This window comes from Mustela putorius, unplaced genomic scaffold (genome assembly GCF_011764305.1).
Source record: "Mustela putorius furo isolate JIRA1106 unplaced genomic scaffold, ASM1176430v1.1 tig00003845_pilon_pilon_pilon, whole genome shotgun sequence".
In the NCBI taxonomy this organism is placed as follows: domain Eukaryota; kingdom Metazoa; phylum Chordata; class Mammalia; order Carnivora; family Mustelidae; genus Mustela; species Mustela putorius.
Genome location: NW_025421998.1, coordinates 35,253,234 through 35,269,966, shown reverse-complemented (window position 1 = coordinate 35,269,966; position 16,733 = coordinate 35,253,234). Strand labels below are relative to the sequence as shown.

At 35.4% G+C, this 16,733-nt stretch overlaps 1 protein-coding gene across 2 annotated transcripts in view; it reads left to right on the top strand.

Annotated features, from left to right (window-relative positions):
- LRRD1 (leucine rich repeats and death domain containing 1) overlaps positions 1-1,528 on the top strand; it is a 36,505-nt gene extending 34,977 nt beyond the window's left edge. For both annotated transcript variants that reach the window (XM_045062694.1, XM_004776441.3), the window contains 2 exons: positions 505-622; positions 1,300-1,528. In XM_045062694.1, the coding sequence (XP_044918629.1) occupies positions 505-622; positions 1,300-1,486 (305 nt within the window). In that variant the 3' untranslated portion in view covers positions 1,487-1,528. The remainder of the gene's footprint in view (positions 1-504; positions 623-1,299) is intronic.
- The last annotated feature ends 15,205 nt before the right edge of the window (positions 1,529-16,733 follow it).

Sequence of the window (16,733 nt, the reverse complement as noted above, 5' to 3'; positions counted from 1 at the left end):
ATCTAGTTCAAATTAGCTAGAAGCTTTTCTTAAAAAAAAAAACAATAACTAAAAACTCTCTACTTATATCTAAGCCAGCATTCATTAAATAAAGTGATTTGATATCAAATATACATACATATACTATATTTATAGTAGATGTAAACTTGGTTTTTTTAAAGATGGTACATAAAGAAGCTATAATTAAAGCTAGAATCAAAGGATTCTATCAAATCCTCAAGGAAATAAAGAGAGATTTTGAAAATCACTTTGAAGCTGCTTATAATATATTTTTAAATGGCCATTACATGTTGATTATTCAGATTTTGGAAGAAAATAGAACAAATGCTTCAAATTTCAGTTTGTATATTAGGTGTGCATCTTACTTTTCAATTTTACTTGACATAAATATTTGAATTAAGGGACCGAGATATAATAATAATGCAAAATAGAGTATGGTTTTTTTTAAAGAGTATGTTTTTTTTTAAAAGAAATGACTTGAAACTTTTTTATGTTCAAATGTAGAGAAAATCCTAGAGAAGATCTTCAACATAGTTGCCAATAACATCACTGAAACAAGTTTTAAGTTTTTGTGTCAAAAATTAAACCTGGTCATCTCAGAAACAGATATTTCTTCAAAGAGGTATGTATGAAGAACAACAGGCAGTATAAGCTTATTCTCATGTTCTGATTTATATCATTTTGAAAATACAGGGTTTGAAACATCATATTAACATGAATTCTAATTTGCTATAAAAGACTCTGATGTTAGTTTATTATATAGTTGAGAACCATGTGGGTAATGTAGTTAAGAGTAAGGGCTCCCATGGCAGACTGCCTAGTTTTAAACTACAAGTAGTTTTGTGACCTTGGATAAGTCCCTTAACTTCTAGGTACTTCACTTTCTCCACTGGTAAAATGGATATAGTTACCTAAGAGAGCTGTCATGAGATCAAGTTATAAAGCCTGTAGTACTGTAGCAGTAATACACTGCCTTAGAATAAATAACCCACAATTATTGTTTTGAGATCCTGAGTATCTCTCTCTTAGAACTGAAAGTTAATTGAACTGATTTTCTACAAGAAACAAGTGTTGGCATGAAGCTAACATCCACCATTTGCCAAGCTCTGTGTTAATTTTTATATGAACTATCTTCACCAATAATTTAATCTTCATTTCAAATTGGTGGTAGATTGATTTGAAATCAATTTCTGGTTCCAATCACTGGTAAATTGATTTGGAAACCTAGGTATGTAATTTTTAAGTAACTTAAATATTCTTAATTGGTAATTAAAATAATATTATCTTTAAAATTTTCAGCACTGTTTCATTAAGTGAGAGAGTCCGCCAAGCACTTGATAGGTGGAAAACGGATAGTAACAACTTGTCACTAACTACTGATGCTTTAAGAGACCAACTAACTCAGGCACTAACTATGATAGGAGCATATGAAATTATGGACAAAATAACAGCTTTAAAACTTTTTACATGTGCAATTAAATTTTGAACAGTGTACCCATAATAAAAACTGAGAACTTCTGATGTATGTATAGAACTGAAACTGGATATAAATGAATTACATGTTGTGCGTCTTTTCATGCATTCCTAAGAGATAATGACAATTTACGGCTATGACTTTAATGTTACCATAATAAAATATCACAGACACTGTTTTATATACTTGTTCTGTTACCTTGGAATTATGATAATTTTTAAAAAGTAATGATTCCATTTAAAAATTCTTTGTTATACAATGTCTTTATACAACCCAAGATTTATAGGTAATAAGGTCATTTGTATCTTGTTGGAGTTACAAAGCACAGCAATTTTGTTTTAGATGCCAGCTTAAAACCTGAAATGAATGTACTATCCCTACTGTTCCTCCATCAGGAACAGGATAGCTCTGTTAAGCATAAAGCATAGCCACGGTCAGTAATCCTCTACAGATCTCTCTCTACTTTTAATGGGGTTACATCCTGATAACCCCACTGTAACTTGAAAATAACAAAAGTTTATCCATTCATCTATTGGTGGACGCTGGGCTGCTTCCATAATTTGGCTGTTATTGATAGTGCTGCTACAAACATAGGGGTTCATGTATCCTTTTGAATTAATGTTTTTTTATTTGGGGGATAAATACCCTGTAATGTGACTACTGGATCATAGGGAAGTTCCATTTTTAACTTTTTGAGGAAGCTCCGTACTGTTTTCCTCAGTGACTGCACCAGTTTACATTCCCATCAACAGTGCACAAGGGTTCCTAGAGACCAAGCAAAACTGTTTGGTCAAATCTCTTTCCGCTGCAAAGATTAGAACCTTTATCTAGGTAAGCTATAAAAACAGAAACAAAAACCTGCTCCTGTAACTAAAGCTAGAGAAGACCCAGGTGAAACTAGTTTTGTGTTAAGTGTGAGAAAGAAAGTGCATTGTGTTTCGGCTCTGGGGGCAAAAACTGTTTAAAATCATTTTATTAAAATTCTAGTGTACTAAGAGAAGAGAATAGTTAAAACTGTAGTTTTTAGAGAGTGCGAATATAATGCATCTTAAAAAAAAGTTTGGGAGGCTTACTGTTGAATAATCTACATAAACAGATACAATTCAAAACCTTATGTAATTTTCACAATTACTATTCTGTGACTTTTCTGATTTAACTAAGCAACTTTCACAAATATCTGAAGCAATAAAATCAATTAAAGGTTTCATTTCTGTAACAGAAAAAGTAAATCAGTAACTTATTTGTGCTAAGAAAATTTTTATCTTGTGAAAAGTAGGTTGTCAAAACAAAAATGCATTTCTTTGGCTTTCTATCTAGCTAACACATTTTTTAATTTGACAGAGAGAGATCACAAGTAGGCAGAGAGGCAGAGAGAGAAGGGGAAGCAGGCTCCCTGCTAAGCAGAGTGGGGGGGGAGCTCGATCCCAAGACCCTGAGATCATGACCTGAGCCAAAGGCAGAGGCTTAACCCACTAAGCCACCCAGATGCCCCCAGCTAACAAATTTTATTGATAAAAAGTTAATTTCCATTCTTAAAGAGGAAGTTAGTATAAATTTTTTTTTCCTAAAGAATGAGGGCTTTCTGCTTTTTTGTCACACCTACATTCAGAAACTGAGCAGTATCAGGATGCTTTGCTTTTCACCTGTCTCAGATTCTATTTTCATTTTCTCAGGCTCTTCTCTGTGACATAAGATGCCTGTTGGTAGCTCACAAATAAGAAGTTGATTTATTTCTTTGTATCTAGTATTCTAGAAAAGGAGTCCAAATAGCTTGGTTTGTATTGATATATCTTAGTAGATTATAACCAGAACAGGTAAGTATCTTCTTTTATACCTAATCTTATTTTTACAATACTGATAATAAAGAAAGACAAATTTAAGCACCAGGAAAAGGCAGTTGTTCATCCTAAAGCTTAGAACATAGCACAATCCACCCATTCATGCCCGGCTAGGTTAGGTTGTATGTGGTTACAGCTACTGCTATTCTCTACAACAAACCCTTTCCTTTATTTTCCTTCTTGGCATCCTATCAGACTACATCTCCAAGCTTCCCTTGTGATTATATAGGGCTCCTGTGGTTGACTTCTCTGAATGAAATCTAGGCAGAAATGATGGAAGTTGCTTTTAGACCTAGCTCCTAAACAGATATTCCATTCCCAGTCTGGCTGGAGATCCTGGGCAATGAAGACCCACAAAACTAGGAAGTCCCACTCCCTGAGTCTCAACTCGGAAGACAGCCCCTCAACTAGGCATAGCTCTTTTGCACTGCTGAATAAGTGAGAAATAAATTCTTAGTGAGGGTCTGAGGTTTTGGGGTATTTCGTTATAACAGTTACCCTACCCTTAACGATAGGGTTAAGGCAGATAGGGAATAGGGCAGATGAAGGACTGTCCTAGTGCCAAAGCTGTGGAAAAGAAACAGAGATTTGTAAGCATTCTATGATGTAATAAATACCCTCTTATTGGTAGAATTAAAGGAAGAATTAGAAAAACTAAGAGAAAGCTGAATTTTCTATACAATTCACCAAAAGAAAAGTGTTTGGTATATAGAAGATACTTAATCTAATAACAGCTATTAATAGAGTTCCATTTAACATTTAAACATTTTAAGTCCTATTAATCTTTAGGACTATTACTATGCCCTATGAAACATAGCTGAATTTTCCAGTTTACCTTGGATTATTATCACGTGTGCTATACCTCTATTTTATTATATTTTAATTTGAAAACATGATGAAACAACAGTAAAATAAGCAGGAAACAACATAATAGCAATTAAATCTGGGGGGACTGAGACAACACTTTATTTATTTATTTTTTTGCTTATTTGTTCTTTTCATTTTTTCCCCAATAAGTATGTTACAAAAAGAGTAAAAAAGAAGTCACATAATCCTATTCTCTTAACACAGCCAATTTAATGTTTGCAAGTTATCTTTCACCTTGTATTTATAACCATATACATATAGTTTGTTTCATATAACAAACAAATATACTGGGATTTGGAACCAAACAATTTTGCATCTCTGCTCTGCACCTAATTAGCTACTTCGTCTTGCAAAAGTCATTTAGTCTTTGCCTTGATTTTTCCCATCTGACAAAAAAAAAAAATTCCCAGGGTGTTGTATTTTAATGAGGACGTAATGTATATAATGGATTAAATGCAAAAAAATCAAAACAGTGTCTAGCACATGTGTTTTTATTATTAGCAACTATTAATATATATTAAAATTTTATCTTATCATACTTCCCCATTTTCCTATGTGGTCTTCATAATTATTTTGGTAGCTATTCCATCTGTTCTTTAATATTCCATCATGAAATATAGTAAGAAAGTACAGTTGACCCTTGAACAATGTGAGGTTGGGTGCTCGCCCTCAGTGCAGTTGAAATCTGTATATAATTTTTTAATTCCCCAAAACTTAACTACTAATAGCCTACTGCTAAGCAGAAGTCTTACCAATAACAGTGGATTAATGCATATTTTATATGTTATATGTATTATATATTGTATCCTTACAATAAAGTCACCTAGGAGAAAAGAAAATGTTATTAAGAAAATCATAATGAGGGGCGCCTGGGTGGCTCAGTGGGTTAAGCCGCTGCCTTCGGCTCAGGTCATGATCTCAGGGTCCTGGGATCGAGTCCCGCATCGGGCTTTCTGCTCAGCAGGGAGCCTGCTTCCCTCTCTCTCTCTCTGCCTACTTCTCCATCTACTTGTGATTTCTCTCTGTCAAATAAATACATTAAAAAAAATCATAAAGAAGAGAAAATACATTTTCAGTACTGTACTGTATTTATAAAAAAAATCCAGGGCGCCTGGGTGGCTCAGTGGGTTAAGCCGCTGCCTTCGGCTCAGGTCATGATCTCGGGGTCCTGGGATCGAGTCCCGCATCGGGCTCTCTGCTCAGCAGGGAGCCTGCTTCCTTCTCTCTCTCTCTGCCTGCCTCTCTGCCTATTTGTGATCTCTCTCTGTCAAATAAATAAATAAATAAAATCTTAAAAAAAAAAATCCACATATAAGTGGACCCATGCAATTCAAAACCATGTTATTCAATGGTCAACTGTGGTCTAAAAATGTTGGGCAGTTGGCATTTAAGTTGCTTCCAATACTTGACTTAATTGACACTACTGCATTAAACATCTTTTTTTCAAAATTTTTATTGCACTAAAATACACATAGCAAAATTTACTGTTTCAACCATTTGTACGTATATAGTGCAATGGTGTTAAATATACAGTGCAATGGTATTAAATATATTGAACAATGTTGTGTGATCATCTCTATCATCTCCATAACTTTCATCTTATAACACTGACACTCTATACTCATTAAATAGTAACTCCCCATTCCCCCTTTCCCTTAACCCCTGACATCAATCATTCTTCTGTCTCTATGATTCTGATTACACTAAGTACTTCATGTAAGTGGAATCACACAATATTTGTTTTCATGACTGGCTTATTCATTTACAGTTAAAATAATCACTGATGGGAGATTAAACTTCTACCTTTTGTTTTTTGTTTTCTACATGCTTTAGAGCTTTTCTGACCCTTATTTCTTGCCTTACATTCTTCTTTTGTGTTTAGCTGATTTTTTTTGCAGTGAATTGTTAACATTCCCTTCTTATTTACTTTCATGTTCCATATCTATTTTTTCTTTACGGTTACTATGGGGATTACATTTAACATGCTAAAGTTGTAACACTCTAATTTGCATTTATACCAGCTTAACTTCAATAGCATGCAAAACCTCTGCTTCTTGAGAGCTCTGTCTCTGCTCCTTTTGGTTGTTACGTCACAAAATTATGTATTTCCACAATGTGTGCCCCAAGACATAAATTAATAATTCTTTTAAAGCATAAATCTCTTAAATATGTATAGAAAACAGAATGTAGAGTTACAAACCAGTTACAATAATGCTTGCTTTTAGACTATTTGTTTTTTAATGTATTAATCTCTTAATTCATGTAGAAAACAAAAAGTAGAGTTACAAACCAAATACTAACCTATGTATTGAGGCCACCATTATCCTGATACCAAAACCAGATAAAGAGACGACAAACAACAACAACAACAACAACAACAAAAATAAAACAAACAAACAAAAAAAACCCCAGAACTATAGGCCAATATCTCTGATGAACATAGATGCAAATATCCCTAGCAAACCAAATCTGATAATACATTTGCCACAGTCAAGTGGGATTTATTCCTGGGATGTGAGGGTGACTCAATATTTGTAAATCAATCAATGTGATACATCACATCAACAAGAGAAAGAATAAAGATAATATGATAATTTCAGTAGATGTAGAAAAAGCATATGACAAGGTGCACCATCCATTCAAGATAAAAACCTCTTAAGAAAGTAGGATTAGAGAAAACATCATACTCAATGGTGAAAAACTGAGAGCTTTCCCCCTAAGGTCAGAAACAAGACAAGGATGTCCACTCTCACCACTTTTATTCAACAGAGTACTAGGAAGTCCTAGCCACAGCAGAAAAGAAAAGAAAAGAAAAGGCATCCAGATTGCTAAGGGAGAAGTAAAACTTTCATTATTTACAGATGGCATGATACTATATACAGAGAACCCTAAAGACCCCACCAGAATACTACTAGAACTGATAAATTAATTAAGTTTCAGGACACAAAATCAATATACAGAAATCCTTTGTATTCCTATATACTAATAATGAATCAGTAGAAAGAGAATTTAAGAAAACAATCTCCCCCCCCCCAGAAGAAAACAATTGCATTTACAACTATACCAAAGATCATAAAATACCCAGGAATAAAATAGACAATTGTAAAACACTGATGAAGGAAATTGTTGACCACATAAATGAATGGAAAGATATTCCATGATCATAGATTGGAAGAACCAATATTGTTAAAATGTCCATACTACCCAAAGCAATTTACAAATCTATCAAAATACTAACAGCATTTTTCAAAGAACTAGAACAAACAATCCTTAGATTTATAGAGAACCACAAAAGACCCTGAATAGCCAAAACAATCTTAAAAAAGAAAAACAAAATTGGAGGTGTCAAAAATCCCAGATTTCAAGATACACTACAAAGCTATAGTAATCAAAATAGTATTGTAGTGGTACAAAAATAGACACATAGATTATCCGAACAGAATAGAGAGCCCAGAAATAAACCCAAAATAATATGGTCAATTAACCTTTGACAAAGGAGGCAATATCTAATGGGGAAAAGACAGTCTCTTCAACAAATGGCGTTGGGAAATTGGACAGGTAAATGTAAAAGAATTAAACGGGCCACTTTCTTACACCATACACAGAAATAAACTCAAAATGGCTTAAAGACCTAAATGTGAGGGCGCCTGGGTGGCTCAGTTCATTAAGCAACTGCCTTTGGCTCAGGTCACGGTCCCGGAGTCCTAGGATCGAGTCCCGCATCAGGCTCCCAGCTCCATGGGGAGTCTGCTTCTCCCTCTGACCTCTCTCCTCTCATGCTTTCTCTCACTGTCTCTCTCTCAAATAAATAAATAAAATCTTAAAAAAAAAAAAAAGACCTAAATGTGATACTTGAAACCATAAAAATCCAAGAGCACAGGCAAGTAATTTCTCTGACATTGGCCACAGCAGCATTTTTCTAGATCTGTCTCTTAAGGCAAGGGCAACAAAAGCAAAAATAAACTAATGGGACCACATCAAAATAAAAGTTTTTGCACAGTGAAGGTTAAAAAAGACAACCTACTGAATGGGAGTAGACATTTGCAAATGATGTATTCAATAAAAGTTGAGTATTCAAAATCTAGAAAGAACTTATACAACTCAACAGCAAAGCAAAGAAACAATCCAATTAAAAAATGGGCAGAAGACATGAATACATATTTCTCTAAAGAGGAAATACAGATGGCCAACAGACACAAGAAATGGTGCTCAATATCACTGATCATCAAAACCACACTAATCAAAAATCAACCAGCAAATCAAAACCACACTATCACTTTATACTTATCAGAATGGCTAAAATCAAAAACAGAAGAAATAAGTGTTGTAAAGGATATAGAGAAAAAGGAACCTTGTTTTGGTGGGAATACAAACTTGTATTCACTGAGGAAAACAGGATTCCTCAAAAAATTGAAAACAGAATTATCATATGATTCAGTAATTCAATCCAATAATTGCACTACTGAGTACCCCAAAAATATAAAAACACTAATTTATATATAATATAAATATAAAAACACTAATGCTGCCATGTTCATGGCAGCATTATTTACAATAGCCAAATAATGGAAGCAGCACAAGTGTCCATCAATAGACGAACAGATGAAGTAGTACTATATATGTATGCGTATATCTCTATCTACCTACCTATCTGTCATGGACTATTACTCAGTAATAAAAAAGAATGACATCTTGCCATTTGAAACAAGGGTGGATCTAGAGGGTATAAAGGTAAGTGAAATAAGTCTGTCAGAGAAAGCCAAATACCATATGATTTTACTCATATGTGGAGTTTAAGAAACAAAACAAATGAGAAAAAAGGAACAAACCAAAAACAGACTCTTAACTATAGAAAACAAACTGATGGTTACCAGAGGGGAGGTGTGGGGGGGGGGGATGGGTGAAATAGCTGAAGGGGATTAATAGTATATTTATTTTTTAAGATTTTATTTATTTGACAGAGAGAGATCACAAGTAGGCAGAGAGGCAGGCAGAGAGAGAGAGGGAAGCAGGCTCCCTGCTGAGCAGAGAGTCTGATGTGGGGCTCGATCCCAGGACCCCGAGATCATGACCTGAGCCAAAGGCAGCAGCTTAATCCACTGAGCCACCCAGGCGCCCCAATAGTATATTTATCTTGACGAGCACAGAATAATACATAGAATTGTTGAATCACTATGTTGTACTTATCTAATATAATATTCTATGTTAACAATACTGGAATAAAAATAAAATAAAATACTGGGAAAAACATGTATTTACCATTCGCCATCTCAGTGCCCTGACAGGCAGTTGTGCACATGTTCCTGGAGCACCCTGCACAAAACCTGCAGGAACCAGGGGTCAGTAAAAGGACTCTGTCCTCCAAATATCAGATATGTGAGCTCTTCTTGCTGATTGCTGCTTTTTTCTTTTTTAAGAGAGAAAGCAGGAGGGGGGCAGAGGGAAAGGAAGAGACATAATCTTAAGCAGGCCCCTGGAGCCTGACATGGGGTTCCAAGCTGAAACCAAGAGTCACACGCTGAACCAGGTGAGTCACGCAGTTCACCCATTGCTGCTTCTAAACAGAGAAGTGCAGACAAAAGGTGGGTGGCCATTGCTGCACTCCCACCAATTGTTGCAAGCCCCTCCCCCCTCTAGGCCACATGACTTCCCTGGGATTTAAAGCTCTGATACACTTCTCTCATCCCTTCATTTTCCTCTCCTTCCTCTTTTGGGAGCCAGACATCAAAACTAGGACATTCAAAAACAACTGCATAGTTTAGGAAAATTAGAAAGTGAACAGATATGCTCCGGAAAGGCTCAGAAAAGACATTAAGTTTAAACCTCAGGCTGGTCCTCCACACAGAGTGTACGACAATCAAAACAAAAAGCAGCAGACCAAATTATTAGATCTAAATATCCTCTATGCGGCCAGTATTATCTTGATAACGAAAACACAAACAAAGACTTCCCAAGAGAGGGGCAGGTCAATATCCCTTATGAATACAGATGCAAAGATCCTCATCAAAATACAAGTAAACCAAATCCAGTAATTTACAAACAGAATTATATACCATGACCAGGTGGAATTTATTCCAGGAACACAAGGTTGGTTCAAAAAATAAAAACCAACCAATGTGATATGACATATTAAAAAAGGACAAAAACAACATGATCTTCTCAGAAGATACAGAAAAGGATTTGAAAAAAATGCAGTACTCCTGCAAGATAAAAACACTCAGCAAACTAAGACGAGAGGGAACTAACTCAATCTAATAAAGGTTATCTACAAAAAACTCATAGCTAGCATCATACTTCGTGGTGAAACACTGAATCCTTTTCTCTTAGTTTTAGGAACAAGATAAGGATGTCTGTTCTTACCACTTCTATCCACTACTGTGCTGGAGTTTTAAGCCATGGCAATTAGGCAAGAACAAGAATAAAAGAAATCCTATTGGAAAGGAAAAAATAAAACTATATTTATAGATGACATAATCTTGTACCTAGAAAATCTTGAACTATTAAAAACCTATTAGAACTAGTAAAGAAGAGTTCAGCAAGCTAGGAGGTTAGAAGATCAATTTATAAAATTTTTTTTTTTAAAGATTTAATTTATTTATTTGACAGACAGAGATCACAAGTAGGCAGAGAGGCAGGCAGAGAGAGAGAGAGGGAAGCAGGCTTCCTGCGGAGCAGAGAGCCCGATGCGGGGCTCGATCCCAGGACCCTGAGATCATGACCCGAGCCGAAGGCAGCAGCCCAAACCACTGAGCCACCCAGGCGCCCCTCAATTTATAAAATTTAACTGCATTTCTATGCAGTATCAGTGAGCAATTTGAAAATGCAATCAAGAAAATTATCCCATGCATAACATCAAAAAAATAAAACACTCATAAATACATTTAACAAAAGAAGTGGAAGGCTTGAAAACAAAACAATTTACATTACTGAAAGAAATTAAAGAAGACCTAAATAAATGGAAAGGTGTCTATGTTCATGGATTGTAAGACTTAATGTTAAGAGGGCAATACTCCCCAAACTGATACACAGATTCAAAGCAATCTCTTTCTGTAGAAATTGATAAGCTGGTCCTAAAATTCATATAAAAATGAGGGACTCAGAAAAGTCAAAACAATCCTGAAAATTAATAACCAATTAACAATCCTGAAAATTGATAACCAATTATTTCAAACATAGAGGATTCAAGAAAAAATTCATATGTTGAAGCCTTTAACCTCAATGTGACTATATTTGGAGAGAGGGCCTGTAAGGAGCTGACAAAAGTTAAATGAGGTTATCACAGAGGGGCCTTGATCCAACAGGGCTGGTGTCCTTATAAGAAAAGGAAGAGACATGAGTTCTCTCCACCATGTAAGGATACCATGAGAAGGCAATCTATAAGCCAGAAAGTTCCTCTTGCCAGGAACTCAATCAGCTAACACGTTGATCTGGGAATTCTAGCCAGCACTGTAAGAATATTAAATTCTGTTGTTTACGCCAAAGAAAAAACAAACCCTCATATTTTGAAGTATATGCTTTAGAAAATAACCACTGCTTCCATAATATTTGTGTGTTTCTTAAGATGATATCAGACCTGATGTGATACATTCTGGTAATATAGTCCTGGGGAGGTGAGTCGAAATTTGGTATGATATTCCTATGGGTAAGGAAGGGGCTCTTCTTGAAACTAGGGAATAAACTGAAAACTTATTGTCAAATCACATAAAGAAGAAATCAGAAGTCCATGATCTGTATCTGAAATCCTCAGAATATTTTTGCCATCAGAATTTTTTCACATCGTAAAAATGAAAGACATGCAGATTCTGTATGTTTTTAACACTCAGCAGAACCTAGGGTCTGACCCCATTATTAAACAATACTTCCGTGGTGAAACATATGAGTACCCACACTACATGGGATAAATAGAGATTATAAATGTCCTCCTAATCAAATTAGGTCTGTTTTGATGCCATGACTTTGTACCACACTTCCAAATAAAAACTGTCTCAAGAGTTTATTAGTATTTCTCTCTGTGGCTAAAGAGTTATGGACCTGTGGGATTGAAAAGGCTGGTTTGGAATGGAAGATGTCAACTCTTGTCTCTTATTGGACTTTTTTCTCTTGGTCCTAACTTGCAAAGAAGACAGATTACTAGTTTATTTTCTGGCTGAGCGGTAGAGCACAGAGAATAGGGTAGAGTCTATGAGCCCAAAACTCAAATAGGCCTAGTTTTCTGTTAATCTCACATTTCAATTCCTTTTGTTAATCTTTAGGTCTATAGTGATTTCATAGTCTCGTCTCTTAAGAAAGATTTTCCTCTGTCTAGATACACTATGACATGACTATGACAAAACATTAAAGCCCACTAATTTTAATATTTTATTATATAAAAATAATTAATAAGAAGATAATGTAGATTATATATATTATATATATAATTATATATAATAATTAATAAGAAGGTGAATCTTAAAGCAAGATTTGAGATAAGAAGATGAACTGTATCTTCCTTCCTTGTAGTTCTTCCATTTCCACTCTGGAGAATTTGGGGTTGATTACATTAAACTGGGCAATGGTCCTTTTACATTACTATCACTTACCTTCACAGTAAACTTTAAATCCATGAGCACTAACTGCAAAATCAGTGGTCAAATGCTGTGAGAACAGCAGATGGAATCCTGTTAACCTAAAAACATACATAAAATTGTTAAAGAGTCCTATTTTACCTAACAGAGCTGAAAGAGCATTAAAAGTTATTTTATCAAGTTCCCAAGTTCCCAAGCTTTGTATAAATAAGTACATAAATGCACCCACATATATATAAATTTATAACATGTTAATTAGAAGTCACTCATTAAAAGAAATTGCTGTAAGCTTATATAAATAAACACTTATTTATGAATGTGTGTATATATTACTGAGAAGAAAAAGACTGTGGCACTTGAATAAGGATAGACACATAGATCGATGAAACAGAATTGAGGGTTCAGAATTAAACCCTTACATATACAGTCAATTGATTTTTGACAAGGGTGTTTGGATAATTCAATGGTGAAAGGACAGTCTTTTCAATAAATAATGCTGGGACAACTGAATATCCACATGCAAAAGAATGAATTTAAAGCCCTATTTCATACCATATACAAAAATTAACTCAAAATCCACCGAACTCCTTCAAATGAAGTAAAACTATTAAAATCACAGAAGAGAACATAGGCAAAAAATACATGACCCTGGGTTAGGCAGTGGTTTCTACATATGACACCAAAGTGTAAGCAACAAAGAGAAAATAGTGATAATTTTCTCTGGCCTATTATTATAAAGATATAATTTCAAAGTTACCCAGATCTTTGTGTTACTGAAAAGTATCCATCAGGAATAGATAATCCTATTATTTCCAATGCTCTAGTTGGCAAGGTCTGAAACCCTGAGGATGCACAATGGGAAAACCACTTCTTTCTGCATAATCACATACAGTACCATCTCTACTAAAAGCAATGGAATCTGTGTGAATTTAGCTGCATTTAGGAAAATGTTTCACTTCCTTTATTTGCCTTTGTCCCGGGCTGAAAGATATTCGTTCTTGGTGTGTGTGTTTGGTCCATAAGTTATCAAAAAACTACAGGAGAAATGAAGATGTACATCTTATTTCACACTGGCATAGAAACTTGAGGGTCTTAACTTGATGTGTCAAATGGGACAGCTTTGCTTAACTGCCACTTACTGAAAAATTCAGACTTAGGGAAATGTTCTGTGTAATTGTACCCTGTGAACTGCCCTTTTGGGGAGGGGCAGGTTAGGGTTTGGGTGTGGGTGGGCTGCAGATCCTTGGGTGAAATAAATTTCTGTGGGTAGGGATTAGAATTCACTGAAATGGAGATTTTTTGACATTAGGGATTAAAGAAAACCACCTTCAGGGATGCCTGGGTGGCCCAGTCAGTTAAGCAACCAACTCTTGATTTTGGCTCAGGTCATGATCTCAGGGTCCTGAGATAAAGCCCTGTGTCAGGCTCTATGTTGGGCCTGGAGCCTGCTTGAGATTCTCCCTGTCCCTCTGCTCTCATTCTCTTTCTCTCTCTAAAATACATAAATAAATCTTTTAAAAGAGTAAAGAAAACCTCTTCAGTGAGGAGAAGCATAGTAGTAAATTTTCAAAAGGAAAACCACGTAATGTTCTGTGTCTATGAAGGAAACTAACTCCCTCTCTCCATGACATGTTTAACATTTTGTCCTTTTTCTTTAGAAACAGTCATGTTTCTAAAGATGGTTTTAGTTTGGATGGTTTTAGTTCTTTCAGGTTCTAAAATTTTACTTTGTTATCTACAGTCCTTCAGTAAAGTTGTAAAGGTAAGGTCATATGTCCAAAGTGTGGTTTTGGGGATTTTAAGGGAATCACCCTTCTTGTCAGAGCAGCATTTTATTGAGGAATTATGGGAAAGTGAGCAGAGGCTCAAGGCCAGGCTGAGCCTGGGAGAAGAGCTCTCTGGAGAAATGGCTGTAGTTTGTACTGTACTTAATATAATCCTCTTCCTTCCCCTTCCAAGTATATCTGAGGAAGATTACAGAAAGAAAAATTATTATTACTATTACTACTATTATTATTATTTTAAGAAAACATTTTCTGGGATGCCTGGGTGGCTCGCTGATTAAGCAGCTGCCTTTGGCTCCAGTCCTGACCCCAGGGTGCTCAGATTGAGCCCCATATCCAGTTCCTTGCTCGGTGGGAAGCCTGCTTCTCCCGCTGCCTGTCACTTCTCCTCTTGTGTTTGCTCTCTCCCCTCCTTCTCTCTGTGTCAAATAAATAAAATCTCAAAAAAAAAAAAAAGAAAAACATTTTCCAATAAAATTATCCTAGCTAATTTTCAGTCAAGCATCTTACTATTTAACTTTATATTTAAACAAAAAAAAATTGGCATTGCTCACAAATGCTTATCACCCAGGATTTCAGTTCACAATAAGGAATTAAATTTAATTTCAATAACGTTAAGAGTGGTCTGATGAAAAGTATGGGCAGCACAGGAAAAAGATGAATTATCATACTCAACTAATAAGATAATAGTAGGGTTGAATCCATGGTGAATCAATAATCTCCCTTTTCATTTTATGATGTGCTTCTGAAATATTACTTTGGCAAACTCATATTAAAATAACAAAAGCTATGGCTATATAATAATGAGGACTACCTTGGAGTTATAATTAATCAAATGTCTTGTTTTAAAACTACTTCATAGGAAGGTCATACTGATCGTATGGGAGAACAAAAATTGAAAGCCTCACAACTCATATGCTAGGTCAGCAGTTTACAAACTTTTTGGTCTCAGGAGTCTTTCACAATCTCATAAATTATTAAGAACCCTAAAGAACTTTAAAAAAATGTGTATATCTATACATATTTACAGTAATACAAATTAAGGTGGAGAAATAAAAATATTAATTTATTAAAAATAACAAGCCCATGTTAACAAAAACATTGCATTTTAATGAACATAGTTATGTTTTCAAATAAAAGAAAATAGTGAGCGGGGCACCTGGGTCGCTCAGTTGCTTAAGCCTCCAACTCTTCATTTTGGCTGATGATCTCAGGGTGGTGAGATCAAGCCCCCCATGGGATTCTGTGGTGGATGTGGAAGCCTGCTTAGGATCATCTCTCACTCTTCCTGCCCCTCCCCCTATTGCCTGTGCTCATTCTCTCTAAAAAAAAAAAAAAAAAGAAGTGAAATATATGGTGCTACTTCAGATTTTTGCAGATCCGTTTACTGCCTGGCTAAATGGAAAATAGTTGAATTCTCATATGTGCTTCTGTATTCAATCATGTCCATTGTTTGTGTAGAATTATATAAACTTCACACAGCTATATAGTTGGAAAAGGCAGGAATATTTTAATAACTTTTCCAGATAGGGGCGCCTGGGTGGCTCAGTGGGTAAAGCCTCTGCCTTCGGCTTGGGTCATGATCCCAAGGTCCTGGGATCGAGCCCCACATCGGGCTCTCTGCTCAGCAGGGAGCCTGCTTCCCCCTGTCTCTCTCTGCCTGCCTCTCTGCCTACTTGTGATCTCTGTCTGTCAAATAAGTAAATAAAATCTTAAAAAAAAAACAAAAACTTTTCCAGATAATTATAGGTAATTTTCTTTATAAGTGGTAGTATCTTAAAAGTTAGTGACAATGTAGAATCTAGAGGTTTATCAATGAACTTTTTATATTCTATGAAAATCTTTTGGTCTAACTTGTACTTTCAAAAAATATTTTACCCATGCATGATTTGGTAACATCATGCATTTCATTTGAAAATACTGGTTCAATGAATTTTGCAAAGATTCTAACGTTGACACATTTTATTACACAAAATCCTTTTGTTACTAAATTTTCCTCTGCAGAAAAGTCTCAAGAATTAGTTATGTTGTCAAGTTTGCAGAAGTATCTAAGTTTTCTAAAATTCTTAATTTTTATTTGAAAGTTTGTTTGTTTTTTGAGAGAGAGAGAGAGAAAGAGTGCAAGCCTGGGGGGGTAGGGTCAGGGGGGAGGAGTCAGAAGAAGAGGGAGAATCTTAAGCAGTCATGGAGCCCAACTTGGGGCTCA